Here is a 19393-nt window from a genome sequence, read left to right as displayed (position 1 = left end):
TCCTAGAGGCGGGGAAACTGAGGCACGGGGGCACGGCAGAGCGGTGGCACCTGTGGTGAGGGGCTTCTGTCATGTCACAAGGGGTGGGTGTCCCCCCAGGGTGGGGGGCTCGGTCTGGACCCCAAAGTGCCAAAGTAGGGGGGGAATGGGTGAACACTGGACTTGGGTAGGAGGGGAGGAAGGAGGTGTATGGGACGCCCAAGGGACCTCCGGGTGACCCCAGCCCTCAGAGGGGACAGCCTGAGCCAAACTGGGGGGACTCCTGCAGGTCTTGGGGTGTCTGTGGGTGCAGCACCCCGATCCCAGCGCTCCCTGAACCAGGGACCCTAAGCCAGAGAGGATGAGGGGCACTGAGGGGGAACATCCCTGTCCTGGTGAGGCATAGCGGGACTTGGGGGGCTGCAGAATTTGGGGTGCTGGCCAGCTGTGTCCGGCTGGCATTGCCAGGGTGGGCATCACCCAGGGGGTGCTGGAGGGGCTCAGAGGAGGGGTGCTGGCTCTTGGGGGGCTGATGATGGGGTTCTGGTTCTTGGGGGGCTGATGTGGGGCACAGAGTGATGGAGGTGCTGCTAAAGGGGGGCTCAGTGAGATCCTTGGGGGCTGCTGGGGGGGATGAATATGGGGGTGCTGATTTTTGGGGGGCTGCTGAACTGGGGGGTGTCATCCAACGGGTGCTGGGTCCTGGGGGTGTCACTGCCAGGGGGTGTCCCCGTGTGAGTGCTGGGTCCTGGGGGTGTCACTGGCGGAGGGGGTTCCCTGTGTGGTTGCTAAGGGAGGAGGTGTCACTCACTGGTGGGGACTGTCACTGGTGCGGGATGTCACCGGTGGGGGGTGTCACTGGTGAGGGGTGTCACTCTGTGGGTGCTGGGTCCCCGAGAGGGGGATCACTGCCGGGGGGTGTCACCCTGTGGGTCCTGGGGGGCTGTCACTGCCAGAGGGTGTCCCCGTGTGGGTGTTGCGAGGCTGTCCCTGCTGGGAGGTGTCCCGGTGTGTGTCCCTGAGGGTGTCACTGCCAGGGGATGCCCCGGTGCCGGGTCTCTGAGGGTGTCACTGTCGGGAGATGTCCCTGAGGTTGTCCCTGCCGGGAGGTGTCCCGGTGTGTGTCTCTGAGGGTGTCCCTGCCGGGAGGTGTCCCGGTGTGTGTCCCTGCCGGGAGGTGTCCCGGTGTGTGTCCCTGCCGGGAGGTGTCCCGGTGTGTGTCGCTGAGGGTGTCCCTGCCAGGGGATGTCCCGGTGTGTGTCTCTGAGGGTGTCGCTGCCCCAGGCCCGGCAGGCGGGGTCCGGCCCGGTTCCCGCCGTTTCTCCCTCACGGAGGCCGTTCCAGGCCCTCTCCCGCCATCTCCCGCCCCATGCCGGTCGCGGGGCGGTGCCGGTGGCGGCGGGGCCGGAGGAGGCGGCTCCAGGTCCCCTCCCCGCGCCGCCGCTTCCGCCGCCGCCGCCGCCCTGGGCCGGGCGGGCCCGGCGGGGCCGAGCGGGCGGCGGGGCCGCCATGAAGCCGAGCGGAGGTGAGCGGGAGCCGGGCGGGGACACGGGGGGCTGGGGCTGTGAGGGTGACGGGGCTTTGGGGGCTCTGGGGGTAACGGGGCTGTCCCGCAGCAGAGGAGCCGGTGCTGCTGGCGGAGCTGAAGCCGGGCCGGCCCCAGCGCTACGATTGGAAATCCAGCTGCGAGACCTGGAGCGTCGCCTTCTCCCCCGACGGGGCCTGGTTCGCCTGGTCCCAGGGACACTGCGTGGTCAAACTGATCCCGTGGCCCCTGGGGGAAGCCGAGCTGTGAGTGCGGAGTCATGGAATGGGTTGGGTTAAAAGGGACCTTAAAGCTCGTCCAGTCCCACCCCTGCCATGGGCAGGGACACCTCCCACCATCCCAGGGTGCTCCCAGCCCCAGTGTCCAGCCTGGCCTTGGGCACTGCCAGGGATCCAGGGGCAGCCCCAGCTGCTCTGGGCACCCTGTGCCAGGGCCTGCCCACCCTGCCAGGGAACAATTCCTGATTCCCAATATCCCATCCATGCCTGCCCTCTGGCAGTGGCAGCCATTCCCTGTGTCCTGTCCCTCCATCCCTTGTCCCCAGTCCCTCTGCAGCTCTCCTGGAGCCCCTTTAGGGCCTGCAAGGGGCTCTGAGGTGTCCCTGGAGCCTTCTCCTCTCCAGGTGAGCACCCCCAGCTCTCCCAGCCTGGCTCCAGAGCAGAGGGGCTCCAGTCCTTGGAGCATCTCCTCCTCTGGTCTCACTCCATCAGCTCCACAACATCCTGATGTTGGGAATTCCAGGGCTGGGCCAGCTCTGTAGGTGGTGTCTCACCTGAGTGGGGCAGAGGGGCAGAATCCCCCACTCCTTTCCTGCTGCCCACGTTGGGGGATCAGCCCAGGGTGTTTCAGTGGTGTCCTCCCAGTGCTGCTCTCCATCCATTCATTCCCCAAGCTTGGATTGATCCCAGGGGTTGCCCAGTGTGGGGTGAGGATGGGTGCAAGGAGCTGGGGGTCTCGGGGTGAACACTCCACCCATCCCTGCCTCCCTCCAGCGGCTGCAAAACCTCGGAGCGCAAGAGCCGGGGCAGTAAAGTGGAGACCTGGAGCCGTGGGGCCGCCAAAGAGAAGACTCTGGAGTGTGGGCAGATCGTGTGGGGCCTGGCCTTCAGTGCCTGGCCAGCACCTGAGGATGGGGACACAGATCCTGCCTGTGCCGTGGGGCTTCCCTGCCTGGTCCTGGCCACCGGGCTCAACGATGGGCAGATCAAGGTGTGGGAGGTGCAGACAGGTGAGCAGCCCTCGCTGTCGTGTCTTTAGGCTGGCTGTCCCCTTGTTCCCCTGTGGAAGGAGATCCCATCTCCCCCATTCCCCAATACCTGCCCTGTCCCAAGCAGGGATGCATAAATGCTCTGCCTCATTCCCCGTGGATGGATGGCACTGAGCCTGGCTCCTCTCTGCAGGGCACCTCCTCTTCAGCCTCTTGGGACACCAGGATGTTGTCAGGGACCTGAGCTTCGCTCCCAATGGAAGCCCCATCCTCGTGTCAGCCTCGCGGGACAAGACCTTGCGTGTGTGGGACCTGAGCAGGGATGGTAGGAACGTGCAGGGATATCCCTGTGCTGGGTCAGGGAAAGGGGAGAAACCCTTCTTGGGAGGGAAGGTGGTGGGAGGGGACCTTAGGGGACAGTATTTGAGGCAGAAGGGCACAGCCATGTGACTGGGAGCAGAGTGTAACCTGGGAGATACAGGAGGGCATTGCCTTGGGATTTACCCAGGGAATCCCCAGCCCAATGTGAATTCCCACTGGGGAAAGGGAGGGAGAGCAGAGCCAAGGAGTCCTGTTCTCCTCTGGTGACACATTTCTGCTGTCCCCAGGGCGGCAGGTGCAGGTGCTGTCGGGCCACGTGCAGTGGGTCTACTGCTGCTCCATCTCCCCAGACTGCAGCATGCTCTGCTCTGCTGCTGGTGAGAAGTCGGTGAGTCCTGCAGGATGGGAGCCATCCCTGTGCCTGCTGTGTCCCCAGAAACCCCCCTGGAGAAGGGCCAGGCCATGCTGCCCTGGCTCCTCAGGAGCTGGAAGCTGGGAGCAGAGCCCATGTGCTTTAAACCTTGGGATGCTCCCAGCCTGATCCCCTGCCCAAATTCCACAGGCACTGCTGTGGAGCATGAGATCCTACACCCTCATCCGGAGGCTGGAGGGCCACCAGAGCAGTGTGGTGTCCTGTGACTTCTCCCCGGACTCTGCGCTCCTTGTCACCGCGTCCTACGACGCCTGTGTCATCATGTGGGACCCCTACACCGGGGAGCAGCTCAGGACACTGCGGTACAACCACCTGGGAGGGGACACAGCAAGGCTAGGGAGGTTTTTAGGGCTGGATGTGGCTTTCCCCATTGGATGGGCACAGCCACCATGTCTACACTGTGGTGTGGACCATGGGGACACTGTGGGACAGGACAGAGCAATGCCAGGGAGGTTTTTAGGGCTGGATGTGGCTTTCCCTTCTTGCTGGGCACAGCCATCATCACTCCTCTGCTTCCAGAGGCAGGATGGGGATCTGGCTTGCCAAGTTTGGTGGCTCTGCCAGCCTCAGCTGGGGAAGGGGCTGGTGGCAGCTCAGAGCTGATGCTGGAATGTTGTCCCCACCCACAGCCATGTCCCGTTGCACTCCATGCTGGACTCCAGCAGTGAAATCCACACCAGCTCCCTGCGCTCCGTCTGCTTCTCCCCTGAGGGGCTGTACCTGGCCACGGTGGCAGATGACAGGTGAGTGAACCCCTGTGGGGCCCCAGGAGGACACCAGAATGAACCAGGAGCTCAGGAGGTGGGGAATAAATGTTCCAGATCCCCACCAATTCCTGGAATCAGGGGAAAGGTCAGACCCGCAGGAACACCATGGCTGGGCTGTGACAAGGGGTAGCAAGGTGATGGCCCTGTCACCCTGAGCTGAGGTCCATGTCCTCCTGGGTGCTGTGCCACCCTCAGCATGTCACTCACTCAGCAGGGGACAGTCCTCCCAGGAACACTCCTATGGAAAGCAAATCCTTTTTTCTGTCTTTGGGTTATCCCACAGGCTTTATTTTGGCAGCAGGCACTGCACTGTGTCCTCTCCCTTTCTCCACAGGCTCCTGAGGATCTGGGCCTTGGAGCTGCGGTCTCCAGTGGCCTTTGCCCCCATGACCAATGGTCTGTGCTGCATGTACTTCCCACACGGAGGATTCATTGCCACAGGGTGAGTAAACAGGAGGAAGAGGGTGGAGAAACACAGGGTTCCTCCTTCCTCCTGCAGCTCAGTAAATTCTGGGCTTCCCTGGGCATAGTTTTCCTGGGCTGGGGAACGCATGCTCATTTGGGCACAGCTGGAATTCCTCGTGTCCCTCTGCCCTGAGCTCAGGGTTGTTTGGATCCCATTGCAGGACCAGGGATGGCCACGTTCAGTTCTGGACAGCCCCGAGGGTCCTCTCATCGCTCAAGCACTTGTGCCGCAAAGCCCTGCGCACCTTCCTCACAACCTACCAGGTGCTGGCGCTGCCCATTCCCAGGAAGCTGAAGGAATTCCTCACTTACAGGACTTTTTAAGGCAGCAGGGAGAGCAGAGGCACAGAGGTGAGCCCCGGGGCTCAGCCCGGGCCGGCGGCGCTGCAGGAACGCCGAGCCGTGAGCCAGGAGTGTCGCTGCTCCGTGGTTTTGGGGCTGTGGAGGGCTTTTTTTGGTGTCATAATGCAAAAACCCAGCAAAATCCCATGTGGTGGCCCCGCAGGGGACATGGGTGGGACACAGGTCCCCCTGTCCCCTGCTGCCTGCTGGGTTGGGTCAGGTGCTTCTGCTTCTGAGTGCAATGGTGTGGGATGATGGTGGAACAGCTTGGGATCAGAGCTGTTGTCACCTGCACAAATATGGGGCTGAACCCCCCCCAAAACACCCACCTGGGAATGTCCCTCCACTCTGCTGGAGCGTGGGCTCTGCTGCTCTCCCAGCGTGGGCAGGAGTGGGACAAGCCCGAGCAGGTCTCAATAAATAAAAATTGATTCCTCATGATTTCCCTCCTGGCTCGCTCAGGTGACCTGGGAGTGCCTGGCACCGCCCTGGCTGCCAGGGAGGGGTGGCAGAGGTGTCCATCTGTGGGAAGAGGTGGCTTCACCCCACCCCCTGCTCCCATTCCTCTGTTGTTTTCTCTCCGTGCTGGAGCATGGCACTCAATCAGCCAAATTCCCAGACATGCTGAGCATGCAGAAGTGTTTTGTTTGTCCCCATCCTCCAGCTTAGCTGGTGGCTGGAGCAACAGCACGTTCCCTTGTGTGCTGGCAGACTTTGTGGAGGGAATTCTCCTCCAGACATCACCAGGATGTTGTTTTTCCCTTGGGAACAGCTGAACACAGAAAGCTGGTGCACCCCTAACCCCCCACCTCCCTTCAGGAGGGAAAATCAAAGACGAGTGTGACCTGCTGGGCTTTGGAGGCACCTGTATTTTCCCATTAGGAATAATGCTACTTTTTAACAACCTTTTTACCCTGACTGTGCACTCAAGGCTTCCAAAAAGGATCTGGGAAGCTGCAGGATGCAGCTCCAGGCATGGGACTGATGGTCCTTCCCAAATCCAGCAGCAGACCCTCCTGGCAGGATCAGGCTTCAGCCACCACCAGGTCCCTGGTGACCTGGAAGGCGGCGATGAGGGAGCTCAGCTGGATCTTCTCGCTGGTGCCAGCAGCCAGGCGGTACCTGGAGAGGGACCAAGGGCAGCTTTGGGGGTTTCCACCACTGTGGGTGCCCCCCATAGCCATGGGCTGTGTGCCAGCAGTGCCCAGGAACCACCAGGAGCCACCCCAGGGTCCCCACAGTGGGGCAGTGACACTTACTCGATGTCTGCCAGCTTGATCAGCAGCTGGATGCGGATGGAGGGCGGGAAGTCAACTGTGGAGAGAAGGAAACACTCAGTGAAGGGCAGGGGGGAGTTTGGCCTCTCCAGGATCATCTGGAGCCAGAGCCTTTCCCCACCTCTGTGCACGAAGAGATGGATCTCAGTGAGGATGTCCTGCAGGGCCAGGCCCTTCAGCGTCTTCAGCTCCATGATTTCTGGGATGAGAGCGAGTCAAGGCCTTGCTTCCAGGTGTTTCCCTGCCACATCCCACTCCTCATCTTTCCAGCAATCCCAAGAGCCTCCCCAGGGAGCAGCACCCACCCCAGAGGCCACAGAGATCCCTGGGAAGGAGCAGGATTTATCCCAACTGGGAATGACCCCCAGGGTAGAGGATACTGCGGTAGGCAGTGGAAAAATCCTGGTTCAGCATCCAGTCGAGGATGTTGGCAATGTCAGACTTGAGGGGATGTCCCGTGCAGGTGTAAACACTCTCCTCTGTCACCTTCCCAAAGGCCATGGAGGTGCTCTGAGGAAGAGGAGGGAACAGGAAGGATGAAGAAGCCCCTCCAGCTCAGCTGGCCAGGGGCTGATGGCCACAGTCCCACCTGCAGGATATTGAGGGCCCTGCGCATGTCCCCGCTTGAGAGGGTCACCAGAGCCTTCATCCCATCCTCGGTCACATCCACCCTGGAAAACAACACCCGTGGGAGTCCAGGCTGCTGCTCCCTGGCAGGGAATGGGGCAGAGGGGCCCTGGGGGGATCCCCACTCACCCCTCCTGCTGGATGACGTGCTGCAGCCGCGGCACCATCAGCTCTGGGGTCAGGGGCCCGAAGCGGAAGCGGGTGCAGCGGGACTGCAGGGCGGGAATGATCTTGGAGAGGTAGTTGCAGATGAGGCAGAACCGAGTGTTCTCTGTGAACTTCTCAATCACTGCAAAAAGGAGGGAGGGGAGGAGGGTCCTTGGCTGCTGCCTTGTCCTGATTCCCACCCTGTGAGGGCTGGATGAGGCCATGGCTGCCCATGGCCCATGGATTGGGATTCCCATGGTGTGGGATTCCCAGTGCCCCTCACCTCTCCTCAGGGCGTTCTGAGCATCCTGGGTCATGGCATCAGCTTCATCCAGGATGACCAGCTTGAAGCCTTTCCTAGGAAAAGGAGGGGTTTGGTGCTGGAGAAGGGGGAGCTGGGATGTTTGTTCCCAGCCTGGCTACTGGGAAGCCTTTCTTGCATCCTTACCCTCCCTGCTTGCTGGGCACGTTCCCACCCACCCTGGGACTTTCCAAATCCCCTTCCCAATCCAAGTGCCAGGGCAGGAGGGTGCCAAAGAGATGGGAGCTTTGGGAAGCACAGACCCACCACGTACTTAAAGATGGTCCTGGTGCTGGCAAAGCTCAGGATGGGCCCTCGGACGATGTCAATACCCCGGTCATCAGAGGCGTTGAGCTGGAAGGGAATGGTGTGGATCCACATCCCTGCATCCAATCCCATCCCATCCCATCCCATCCCATGGATCCCATCCCATCCCATGGATTCCATCCCATGGATCCCATCCCATCCCATGGATCCCATCCCATCCCATCCCATCCCATCCCATCCCATGGATCCCATCCCATGGATCCCATCCCATCCCATGGATCCCATCCCATCCCATCCCATGGATCCCATCCCATCCCATCCCATCCCATGGATCCCATCCCATCCCACCGTGTTCCCGCTCACCTCCAGCACCATGGAGCCGAACTCCCGCTCCCGGTAGAGCTGCCGGGCACAGGCCAGGATGGTGGATGTCTTCCCGGTACCGGGCGGCCCATAGAGGAGCAGATGGGGGAGCCGGTCCTCGCTGATGAAGCGCTGCACTGCGGGATAACGGGATAACAATGGGATAACACCGGGATAACAGCGGGATAACGGAGCTGGGGGACAGCCGGGACCGGCGGGGGGGTCACCGCAGCGGGAGGAGGATTAACTACCGGTGCTGAGGATGTCCCCGTGAGACACCAGCTCGGACAGCGCCTGCGGACGGTACTTCTCCACCCTGCAGTGGGGAAGGAAAGGAGAGGGGAGTGAGCGCCGGGGCAGCTCCCGCCGCGTTATCCCGGTATCCCGGTGTCCCGGTATCCCCCGCTCCCGGCCGTACCACGGCAGGTTCGCGCTGCCCGCCGGCGCCATGTTGGGAAATCTCGCGAGAGCGCCACCAAGCGCGCGAGAGTGCCGGGGCGGGGCCGGCCTGAGGGGACGGGCGGGTCCCTGCGGAGCCGGGAAATCCCGGCCCCTGCCAGAATGCCGGGATCCCGGGGATGACTGCGCTGGGAATGCCATCCCAGCCCTTCCCCACCCTGCCAGGGAACAATTCCTGATTCCCAATATCACATCCATCCCTGCCCTCTGCAGTGGGAGCCATTCCCTGTGTCCTGTCCATCCCTTGTCCCCAGTCCCTCTGCAGCTCTCCTGGAGCCCCTTTAGGTCCTGCAAGGGGCTCTGAGGTGTCCCTGGAGCCTTCTCCTCTCCAGGTGAGCACCCCCAGCTCTCCCAGCCTGGCTCCAGAGCAGAGGGATGGGTGGCCTGAGGACCACAGAGATTCCCATAGGATCATCCAGTGCCACGCCTGCCATGGCAGGGACACCCCCCACTGTCCCAGGCTGCTCCCAGCCCCAGTGTCCAGCCTGGCCTTGGGCACTGCCAGGGATCCAGGGGCAGCCCCAGCTGCTCTGGGCACCTGTGCCAGGGCCTGCCCACCCTGCCAGGGAACAATTCCTGATTCCCAATATCCCATCCATCCCTGCCCTCTGCAGTGGGAGCCATTCCCTGTGTCCTGTCCCTCCATGCCTTGTCCCCAGTCCCTCTCCAGCTCTCCTGGAGCCCCTTTAGGCCCTGGCAGGGGCTCTGAGGTGTCCCTGGAGCCTTCTTCTCTCCAGGTGAGCACCCCCAGCTCTCCCAGCCTGGCTCCAGCCCTTGGAGCATCTCTGGTGCCTCCTCTGGACTCTCCCCAGCAGCTCCAGGTCCCTCCTGTTCTGTGCCCCAGTGTTCCCATTGGGATCTCACCTGAGTGGAGAGGGAGAATTCCCCATCCTGCTGCCCCTGCCCATGGCAGGGCGTGAAACGAGGTGACCTTTAAGGTCCCTTCCAACCCAAGCCATTCCATGATTCTGTGATTGTGGGAAGAGCACGGTGCTGGTGTTCACCAGCAATCCTGGGGAAATCACAGCAGCAGGAATTGCTGGATCAAGGTTTTGGGAAAGGACAGTGCCCCTGCCCCTGGAACACCGATGGGATGAGAGGGGCACCTTTGGGTGCAGGGACACCTGAGGAGAGGGGATCTGGGATCCTCCCAGCGCGACAGGAGCAGCAAACTCCAGAGGTGGCTGCCAGCACAAAACACCTTTATCCCTGTCCCTGCTGCTTCCCAGTGCCTCTGGAAAAGCCCTGGAGCCTCCTTTAGAGAAGTAGCTTAGAGGGGAAAATCAGCCCAGGCTGCTGGAGCGATGCTTCAGAAAGGAAAGCAGGCAGGAGTGAGAGGCACTGGTTGAGAAAACACAGTTGGAGTGAGGATGGGAGGCAATCCATTGGGAAGTAGAGGTACAGGGCAGGCAGAAAAAAATCCCTAGAAAAATGCTATTACTGACAAGGGAAGGGAAAACATCAAGAGCTCCAGGGTGGATCCTATAAAAGCCCAAAAATCTGCTGGAGGGCAGCTGCTTTCCTGGGTTTTTTCCCCCTTTTTTTCCCCTGCAGCCCCATAAAGGAAAGCAGGAGCTGGAGGCTGAGGGCAGCAGCCTCAGCTGTCCCTCTGGGCACGTGACAGCCGTGACAGATGGCCCTTCCCTTCAGAGCCTCCAGGTCCTTCCCAGGCACCTGGGAACAGCCAGGAGCTGGGATTTTCCTGCACGTCCTGGATCCAGAGCTGCTGCTCTCCCCCTGGACCTGCCTTCACCTGGGGCAGGCTCTTTTCCTCCTATGTGGATTTTTCCAGGTGTTTCCCCATCATTAATAAATCCCGGGCTCCAGAGCAGGGAAAATCTTTGGGGTGTTGTTTAATGGGGTTCAACTGATGGGTGCATGCCCTTGGGATGGCTCTGATTTCCCTCCTGGCTGGAGATGAGGGGACAGAGGTGGTGGTGGGACAGGGATGATGGGACAGAGGTGGTGGGGACAGAGCTGATGGGATGGAGATGATGGGACAGGGAAGATGGGACAGGGATGATGGGACAGGGGGATGGTGACAGGAATGATGGTGATGGAGATGAGGAGACAGATGATGGGGCAGGCGTGATGGTGACAGAGGTGGTGACAGGGTTGATGGAACAGGGATGATAGGACAGAGATGATGGTGACAGAAATGATGACAGAGGTGATGGGACAGAGGTGATGGGACAGGATGGTGGTGACAGAGATGATGATGAGATGGATGATGGTGACAGGGATGATGGGGACAGGGATGATGGTGACAGGGATGATGGGGACAGGGATGATGGGGACAGGGATGATAGGACAGGGATGATGGGGACAGGGATGATGGGGACAGGGATGATAGGACAGGGATGATGACAGAGGTGATGGGACAGAGGTGATGGGACAGAGGTGATGGTGACAGGGATGATGGTGACAGAGGTGATGGTGACAGGGATGATGGGGACAGGGATGATGGGACAGAAGTGATGGGACAGAGGTGATGGTGACAGGGATGATGGTGACACGGTTGAAGGGACAGAGATGATGGTGACAGGGGTGACAGGACAGAGGTGATGGGACAGAGATGCTCTTCCACAGGGGATTAAACAGGTGCTCCTTGAGAGCTGAAATCCCAGGGATGCTCCCACCCCATGTGGAGCTGAAGAGGTTCTTTGCCATATTAATAACCAGGAAATCCCAATGCTGATACCCAAAGGCTCCTGTGGAGCAGCTCACCCCGAGCTGGAGCAATGAACCCTCATTGATGTGGGGGGGGTTTGGGGGGAATTTGGTGGGAAACCCCAGGTGTGGTGCAGTGGTGTTGGTTTGCCAGGGTGGAGTGGCCATGCCAGGGCATTCCCTCTCCCTTCCAGCAGGATGTCGTGCCTGGAAGAGCACCTTTGGCACTGAGGGAACATTAACCCAGTTTGGAGACTCTGAGTCACTCCAAACTCTTTTCTCATGGAGAAAGCCCAGAGAAGTCAATTAAAATATTACCAGATATTTTTATATGGACTGATTGTGCCATTCCCACTGCCTGGAATGTTCATCCATCTCTCAGACCATGGCCAGCTCCAAGCATGGGAGCTATCCCACAGGCTGCTGTAGGAATTTTTGGGAAGGATGAGGTTTGGTGAACACCCAAAATCCCTGCAGCTGCAGGCTTTTGGGATGGGTGCTTTTATCCCAGTGGAGTCTCCCTGCTTGCAATTTATTTCATATTTCCCTTCCCTTCCCTTCCCTTCCCTTCCCTTCCCTTCCCTTCCCTTCCCTTCCCTTCCCTTCCCTTCCCTTCCCTTCCCTTCCCTTCCCTTCCCTTCCCTTCCCTTCCCTGGCAGTATTTGATGTCATAGCCAGCCTTGGGGACAGGACAGAAAAGGGACATCCCAGCTTGGAGATGAGCCTGGAAATTAAAAGTCCTGATTTAAAAATTTAAAAAGAAAGGCAAAAATCAGCAGATTTCCAGCTTTTTTAGCCACATCCCAACTCGGAGGGACTCGACCACTGTGAGCCATTGGGAATTTGGCTTTGTGCTCCCCAGAGCTGGGAGGGGCTGGGACAGGGATGCCAGCTGGGAATGAAGTCACACATCCAGAGGCAGGGAGGTCACAGCTCTGAGGACGCTGTGCCTGGAGCAGGTGAAGGCTCTGGGAGCATCATCCTGGCTCTGTCTCTCTGGAATAATTCCTGAGTGTTGGCCAGGCTTGGCCTCCATTGCCCCAGAGCAGGAATCCCCAGTGCCCCAGACCCTCCAATGCCCCCTCCAGTGCCCCAGATCCCCCACAGTGCCCCAGACCTTCTCATTTCCCCAGAGCCCCCCATTTCCATCCTCCATCTCTGCCCCAGCCCCCACAATGCCCCATTTTCCCCCATTACCTCAGGTCCCCCACATTCCCCAGCCCCCATTATAATCCCAATGCCCCCACCCCCATTTCCAGCCCCCCCCCCCCATTTCCCCAGAGCCATAATGTCCAAGCCCCCCCTTCCTCATTTACTCCCCATTACCCCAGAGCCCCCAATTATCCCAGACCCCCATTTCCACCCTCCCATTATCCCAAACCCCCATTTCTATCCCCCCCATTATCCCAGACCCCCATTTACAGTCCCCCCCCATTATCCCAGACCCCCATTTCACACCCCCCCCCCCATCCTCCCTGCCCTCTTCCCCCCTGGTGCTCCCCTCCTGTCCCATTCCTGGGGTCAGAGGGACTGGGATGAGCATGGATGGGGGGATGGGATGGGAATGGGGGAATTCTTATGAGGATGGGGAGTTGTGGGGATGGGGGATGGGGATGGAAGGATGGTGATGAGAATAGAGAGATATGGGGGTTTGGGGCATGGGGTGGGTGGGGATAGGGATGGGTGGTGTTGAGAATGGGGGTGCTGATGAGGATGAGGAGATGTGGGGATGGTGGGAAAGTGCTGGGACTGGGGGCTGCGAGGGAGCTGAGGATGGGGTGACGATGAAGATGGAAAGGTGATGGGGGTGATGGTGTTGGGGGTGATGAGGATGGGAGTGTTGATAAAGTAGGGGGCTGTTGATGAGGATGGGGGTGTGGGCAAGGTGGGGAGGTGATGATGAGGATGGGGAGGTGTGGGGTATGAGGGTGATAGAGGCGGGGGTGATGAGGCTGGAGGGATGTTGATAAGGTTGAGGGGTGTGTTGATGACGATGGGGGTGTTGATAAGGTATGGGGGTGTTGATGAGGATGGGGGTGTGGGCAAGGGGGGGATGAGGATATGGGAAGGTGATGGGATGGGGGTGATGATAAGGTTGGGGGGATGTTGGTTGGGGGGGTAGTTATGAAGATGGGGAGGTGTGGGTGTGATGGGGCTGGGGGTGATGATAAGGTTGGGGGGATATTGAGGGAGGGGGGCTGATGATGAGGATGGGGAGGGCTGGGTGTGGGGGTGATTGGGGTGGGGGTGATAAGGTTGGGGGATGTTGATGAGGAGGAGGATGATGATGAGGATGGGGAGATGTTGGGGTGATGTGACCGGGGGTGCTGAGGGATGTTGATAAGCTTGGGGGGGGTGTGTTGATGACGATGGGGGTGTTGATAAGGTTGGGGGGGTTGCTGAGGATGATGCGGGGGTGCTGCTGAGGATGCCGATGTGTGTGTGGCTGCGGGGGCGGTGCGGATGCCGCGGCGCTGCCGGGCCCGGGGGTGCCGGGCCGGGGGTGTGCGGGGGTTCCCGCGCGGAGCGGCGCGCAGCGAGCGCGGCCCCGCGGAGCCGGAGCGCGCCGCCCCCGCCCCCGCCCCGCCGCGCCCGGGGGGGGGGGTAGCGGCGGCGGCGCCGCGCTGACGGCTCGGTGGGCACCGCGATGCTGCGGGCCGCGGCCGAGCGGGGCTGAGCGGCGGCGGGGGCCGGCGAGCGGAGCCGAGCGAACGGGGGGGCCGCGGCGGCGGCGGGCGGAGGGGAGGGCGGGCGGGCGGGCGGCGGGGGGGGGGGGGCGGCGAGCGATGGATGAGGACAACATGACGAGGAGCGAGGAGCAGGAGCTGAGTCTGCAGAAGGCGCTGCAGCAGTGCGAGCTGGTCCAGAACATGATCGACATCAGCATCTCCAACCTGGAGGGGCTCCGCACCAAGTGCGCCGCCTCCAACGACCTCACGCAGAAGGAGATCCGCACCCTGGAGGTACGGGCCCGCCGACCCCCCCCAACATCAACACCCCCCCATCAGTCTCCCCCCCACCCCCCCGGGCCGCGGCGGGTTCCCCCGCGGCGCTGCGGTGCGCCCGAGTGAGGCTGCGCGCTCTGCAGGTGGCCCCGAGGTGGGTCCGGGACCCCCGAACCCTGCTGCCGGCACCCACCGGGGCCGCCCGGCCACGGCCGCAGCCCCCCGGTATCCCCCCGGTATCCCCCGGCATCCCCCGGCATCCCCCGGCCCGGCCGCGTTCCTCCCCCGGCTTCCACCGCCCGGCAGGCGGCATCTCCCGGCCCACCTGCATCCATCCCCCGGCCCACCTGCATCCATCTCCCGGCCCACCTGGATCTCCCGGCCCACCTGCATCCCCTCCCCCTTCCTGCATCCCCCGGCCCGGCCCCATCCCTTCCTCCCGGCTCCTGCTCCAGCTGGGCTGCATCCCTTCCACCGGGCTGCATCCCATCGGCCCACCTGCACCCCTGCTGCCTGCCTCCATCCCCCCAGCCTCCCTGCCTGCATCCCTTTCCCTGGACTGCATCCCTTCGGCCCACCTGCATTCCTTGTGGCAGGCTGCATCCCACGGGCCTGGCTGCATCCCTTCCAGCAGGCAGCATCCCCTCAGCCCACCTGCATCCCCTGGGCCTGGCTGAATCCCCTTCCTTGAGCTGCATCCCCTCAGCCCACCTGAATCCCTTCCAGCAGGCTCCAGCTGTCCCAGCTGGCTGCATCCCCCTGGCCCAGCTGCATCCCCCTGGCCCATCTACACCTGCATCCCCCTGGCCCAGCTGCATCCCCCTGGCTCACCTGCATCCCCCTGGCCCATCTACACCTGCATCCCCCTGGCCCAGCTGCATCCCCCTGGCCCACCTGCATCCCCCTGGCCCACCTGCATCCCTCCCTCCAGGCAGCAGCCCCCAGCCCAGCTGCCTTCTCCCCTCCCCAGGGGATGAGGCTCGTTTTGGAGAGTGCTGAGCCCTCACTGAGGTGAATTTGTAGTTCAGCAGGAGGTTGGTGGGCAGGGAGGGGCAGGGAACAGCCAGGGATTCCCAGGGCTGAGTGGGATCCCTGCAGCTGGCACAGAGCAGGAGGAGCGAGGCCGTGACCCTGGGGAGACGCCAGCGGGGCTGTGCTGCTGCTGTGGGGGCGGCTGGCGCCGAGCTGGGGCTGTGGCTGGGGGGGTTTCAGAGCCTGATCCCTCTCAGGCCTTTCAGCTGCTCCTGCAGCCCCTCTGTCGGGCAGCTCGTGGCTCTGGACAGGACTGGAGCACCCTGTCCTGCTGCTTCTGCTCCCCAAGTGCTGTGGGAACAATTAGGGCATCACCACGTCACTGCTGGCTGTGCCACTCGTGGGGAGACCCCAGGTTTGGGGTGCAGCTCCCTGCTCTGCCTCCCAGCTTGGGCTCATTCCCACTCCCATCCTGCTGTCACCTTGATCCCAGCCCTGCTTCATCCCAACTCTCTGTGTGAGGGACTGGGAGCTGTTGGTGCTGGAGCAACCTCAGGAGAGGGATAACAGTGGTTTTGGGGTGTGCTGCAGACTTTTTGGGACGCAGGCAGGCTCCAAATCCCCAGGAGAACCTGCCAGGAGGTGCAGGACTCCAGGAGCTCATCCCACATGGAGTGATTGGCCTTGTTGAGGTCAGCACTGAGGATTCCCTGTCTGTGTCCCATGGACATGGAGGGGAGCAGGGGAGTGTGGTGGAGCCATCCTGGTGGGATGCACCTTCCCAGCATCCCAGTGGTACTGGGGCAGCCAAACTGGGGCTGGATGAAGGGTTTGGAGGTTTCTGGGGGATGCCATCCTGGTGGGATGCTCCTTCCCAGCATCCCAGTGCCACTGGAGCAGCCAAACTGGGGCTGGATGAAGGGTTTGGAGGTTTCTGGGGGATGCCATCCTGGTGGGATGCTCCTTCCCAGCATCCCAGTGCCAGGGGTGGATGAAGGGCTAGATGAAGGGTCTGGAGGGTTTTTTGTGGGATGTTATCCTACAAATACTCAAAGGGAAGCACCTCTCCAGCCCCTATGGATCACTCAGTGCCAGCCACAGGGAGCCCTGGCACTGCTATCCCTAAAACACCCCCAAACCGAGAGCTTGGGATATTCCAGCCAAGGACATCCCTGGTGACACCCTCTGGTTGTTTTTCACCTCAAACCCAGGGTGATTCCCACAAGGGGAGTGAATCCAGGGCCACATTCCCGATGCCAGCCCTGGGCTGGCTCCTGGCGTTGTCCTGGGTTGCCACCAGCGTCAGCAGGAGCTCAGCTTGGCCCTGAGTCCCCAAGTCCCTGAGTCTCTGTGTCCCTGAGTCCCTGCTGCCACCACCACGTCCCAAGGACGTGGCACAGACTCCGAGGCCTCGCTCGGTGCCTCTTCCCTTCCCATCTGGTGGCAGCAGAGCCGGGCTGGGCAGTGCCATGCAAAGGGAGGGGTGACCTGGGATGTGGCACTGGAGACAGTGCCCAGCCTTTGTGTCAGCATGAACCTGGAATAAAATGGGAGAATCCATGGGGTTTTGGATTAATCTTTTAATGGGTTAATCTTCATAGGCTAAACATTGATTTTGCTGGATTAATAGAAGTTTTTCCCTTCTTTTTTTTTTTTTTTTGTTTTAAGGCACCTTAAGTTAGGCTGAACTCCCATCCTCCTGCATCCTGCTGTGCAGTGTTTTTGGAATGGGTACCAGTGGCAATCCTTGGAGCTGGGAGGCTTTTTGGGTCTTCTTTATGCCTTGGGACAGGTTCCAGTGGGAACCAAGGCAACAGCTGGGATAAAACATCTGGAGTGGGAATTGAGACTGGTTTGCTTCCTATGGGGCAGCATCCAGAAGGAGCTGAGTGTTTATTCTCCCTCAGACCTGCCTGGCCTGTGGGGTTTTATCCCTGTCCAAGTGTGGCACTTGAGCTTTATGGCTCTAAATTTGGGGTTGGGGTGTAACTATGGATAGGGGGTGCTGTGTTCGGTGGAGTTTGGGGTGTAACTATGGATAGGGGGTGCTGTGTTTGGTGGGGTTTGGGGTGTAAATATGGATAGGGGGTGCTGTGTTTGGTGGAGTTTGGGGTGTAACTATGGATAGGGGGTGCTGTGTTTGGTGGAGTTTGGGAACAGCAGAAGGAAAATTTGCTTGGAACTGGGCAATATTCCCAACTGTCCCACAGCACTGTTCTGTCTGTGGGGTTAAACCCCATCCCTGTGCCAAAATGAGGGTCAGAGCTCCCAGGAACTGGTGGATGGCTCCAGGATCAACACTTCCCTCTCCCTGGGCTGCCCTGCTCCTGCCAGGAACAGGGAACTCTCCCAGGATACTTTTGGCTGTTGTGTGGTGAGGATGGGAAGAGGCTCTGAGGAAAGAGCTGTGGCCATTCCCAAACCTCCACAGGCTCTGCAGATGCTGTTCCAGCACTGGGATTGGCCCAGAGCAGCTGGGGCTGCCCCTGGATCCCTGGCAGTGTCCAAGGCCAGGTTGGATGGGGCATGGAGCAACCTGGGATAGTGGAAGGTGTCCCTGCCCATGGGGTGGAACTGGATGAGCTTTAAGTTCCTTCCAACCCAAACCATTCCATGATTTTGTGATTTTCACTGCCTGAACGTGTGGATTCTCTGCTGTCTCATACTATGGGGGAGCACAGTGCACTTTTCCCAGAGCTGGATCCTCCCTGGATGCTGGATGGAGACATTTTGGCTCCTGTATTCCCAGCAAAATCCCCAGGGACCATTTAGCATCTCCTGAAATAAAGGATGAGCAGAGGCAGAAACATCTCACAAGCCCAACAGAACCTTGGGAGAGCCCCTGAGAGAGAAAATGGGACCGTGGCAAGGAATTCCCCAGCCCCAGGCTGCTCCAGGTGCCTCTGGAATAACGAGCCCCTTGGAGGGAGCTGCTCTGGTGGTGTTTCTTGTCATGGAAAAGGATTTTTAGGGGTGCAGAAGAAGTGAAGTGAGAGGTGGCATGAAGGATGTGCTGGTCCAGCTGGGATGGGATGGGATGGGATGGGATGGGATGGGATGGGATGGGATGGGATGGGACGGGACGGGATGGGCATTCCCCACGGCTGCCAGATGAATGAATGAACTTCCCCCTCCTGGATTTTCCAGCGCCTGTCCCGGTCCCCAGGCAGGGCTGGTGCTGTCTCCAGCCCGGCTGAGGTCAAGGATCCCATTCCAGGGGGGAACAGCCGCCCTTTGGCTCCTTGGAGACCGGCTCAGAACCCGCCGGGGCCGGGGGCAGCGGCCGCTCTCGGCCGTGCTGCCTTTGGGATGAGCCCAGGGAAATTCCCGCTCGGGGAATTGGGAAATCCGGCTCCAGCCCTGGGTGATCCCGGCCCCTCTCCTGGCCGGGGTCACCCGAGGTCCTGTGGAGTGACATGGAGCGGGGACATCGCTCCTCCGCCCCCGGGGCGGCAGGGACGCTGTTTCCAAGGAGCTGCGGGGTTCCAGGAGCTGCTGGATGCTCCAAAGAGAGGGGAATCCTGGTGGTTTCACTCCTTCAGCCCAGAGCACCGCTCCTGCCTTTCCCCCGGGCAGGGCTGCGGCAGGGAAAGGCGCTGGGAAGGTGGGAAAACAACCCCAGCTCCACAGGAAAATGCAGCATCCGCAGCTGGACCAGCAGCAAATTCCACCAGCAGGAAGGGAGGGATCCGCGGGATTCCCGCCCCTCTCCTTGTGCCCCCTGCCCGCTTCCAGGCAGGGAAACTGAGGCACGGAGGAGGCTGTGCCACAGCAGGAACGCGGCATTTCTCAAATTTGCTCCGTGCCGGGATGAGCGGGAGGTAGAGCAGCTCCGCAGGGAATTCCCTCCCCTTTCCATCCCCAGCAAACACCGAGAGCCTCTGGATTTTACAGAGGGGTTTTGGGGCTTCTTTTTCCTTGTCTGGAGCAAATCCACGGAGCAGAGCACCTGGGGGTCCCAGCGGGGTCCCCTTTTGGGTTAAAAATGACCCCTCCTGTCACTCAAGGGCTCCGTGGGAGTGAGTTTCCCCGACCTGGAAATTAAATTTCCTCCATTTCCCCCACTCTTTCCCCATTCCCAGCTCACCTCTCCATGATGGCTGTGGGGGCTGCCCTGTCCCCAGCCCCATTCCCACCCCAGGACCCTGATTTTGGCACTGGTGATGCTCAGAAATCACCTTTATTCCCTTTGGGATCCCACCTGGAGAGGCTGAATGAAGAACAGGCTGGGGCAGGATGTGGATTTTTTAGGAATTTCTTTTCCTGGTGTTTTGTGTCCATGCAAGGGCATTTTTGGGAGACAGG

The 19393-nt window shown here is 60.7% G+C and overlaps 3 protein-coding genes across 10 annotated transcripts in view; 2 read left to right on the top strand and 1 right to left on the bottom strand.

The window, feature by feature from the left end:
* Positions 1-1209: 1209 nt before the first annotated feature.
* On the top strand, positions 1210-5501 carry WSB2 (WD repeat and SOCS box containing 2). 2 transcript variants are annotated; one of them, XM_054645710.2, is made up of 9 exons: positions 1210-1504; positions 1599-1770; positions 2518-2753; positions 2926-3057; positions 3341-3441; positions 3616-3788; positions 4116-4229; positions 4588-4695; positions 4880-5501. In XM_054645710.2, exons 1-9 carry the CDS (start codon positions 1225-1227, stop codon positions 5040-5042), a joined length of 1479 nt encoding a protein of 492 aa, XP_054501685.2. In that variant the 5' UTR covers positions 1210-1224; the 3' UTR covers positions 5043-5501. The 2 variants fall into 2 exon arrangements, with proteins under 2 accessions (XP_054501685.2, XP_054501683.2); XM_054645708.2 differs by having other exon boundaries at positions 1596-1770.
* Positions 5502-5911: 410 nt separating this feature from the next.
* RFC5 (replication factor C subunit 5) lies at positions 5912-10784 on the bottom strand. 3 transcript variants are annotated; one of them, XM_077187786.1, is made up of 11 exons: positions 9366-10784; positions 8294-8358; positions 8043-8179; positions 7687-7766; positions 7395-7468; positions 7094-7253; positions 6927-7008; positions 6718-6847; positions 6459-6536; positions 6320-6374; positions 5912-6182 (listed from the first exon to the last, which is right to left on the bottom strand). In XM_077187786.1, the coding sequence occupies exons 1-11, from the start codon at positions 9458-9460 to the stop codon at positions 6086-6088; spliced, it is 1053 nt and encodes a 350-aa protein (XP_077043901.1). In that variant the 5' UTR covers positions 9461-10784; the 3' UTR covers positions 5912-6085. The 3 variants fall into 3 exon arrangements, with proteins under 3 accessions (XP_077043901.1, XP_077043900.1, XP_054501819.2); XM_077187785.1 differs by lacking the exon at positions 9366-10784 and adding an exon at positions 8461-8675; XM_054645844.2 differs by lacking the exon at positions 9366-10784 and adding an exon at positions 8461-8693 and having other exon boundaries at positions 6320-6536.
* Positions 10785-13932: 3148 nt separating this feature from the next.
* Positions 13933-19393, top strand: part of KSR2 (kinase suppressor of ras 2) — a 93530-nt gene continuing 88069 nt past the window's right edge. For 4 of the 5 annotated variants that reach the window (XR_013184643.1, XR_013184642.1, XM_077187781.1 and 1 more), the window contains exon 1: positions 13934-14134. Coding sequence is in view for 3 of the 5 variants with exons in the window: in XM_077187781.1 (XP_077043896.1) it covers positions 13958-14134 (177 nt within the window). In the remaining 2 variants the exon portion in view is untranslated. Of the gene's footprint in view, positions 14135-19393 lie in introns of all 5 variants that reach the window. The other variant, XM_077187780.1, reaches the window with a different exon arrangement.

This window comes from Agelaius phoeniceus, chromosome 18 (genome assembly GCF_051311805.1).
Source record: "Agelaius phoeniceus isolate bAgePho1 chromosome 18, bAgePho1.hap1, whole genome shotgun sequence".
Lineage (NCBI taxonomy): Eukaryota > Metazoa > Chordata > Aves > Passeriformes > Icteridae > Agelaius > Agelaius phoeniceus.
Note: the sequence above shows the minus strand (reverse complement) of the source record. Positions and strands in the feature narration are given on the sequence as shown.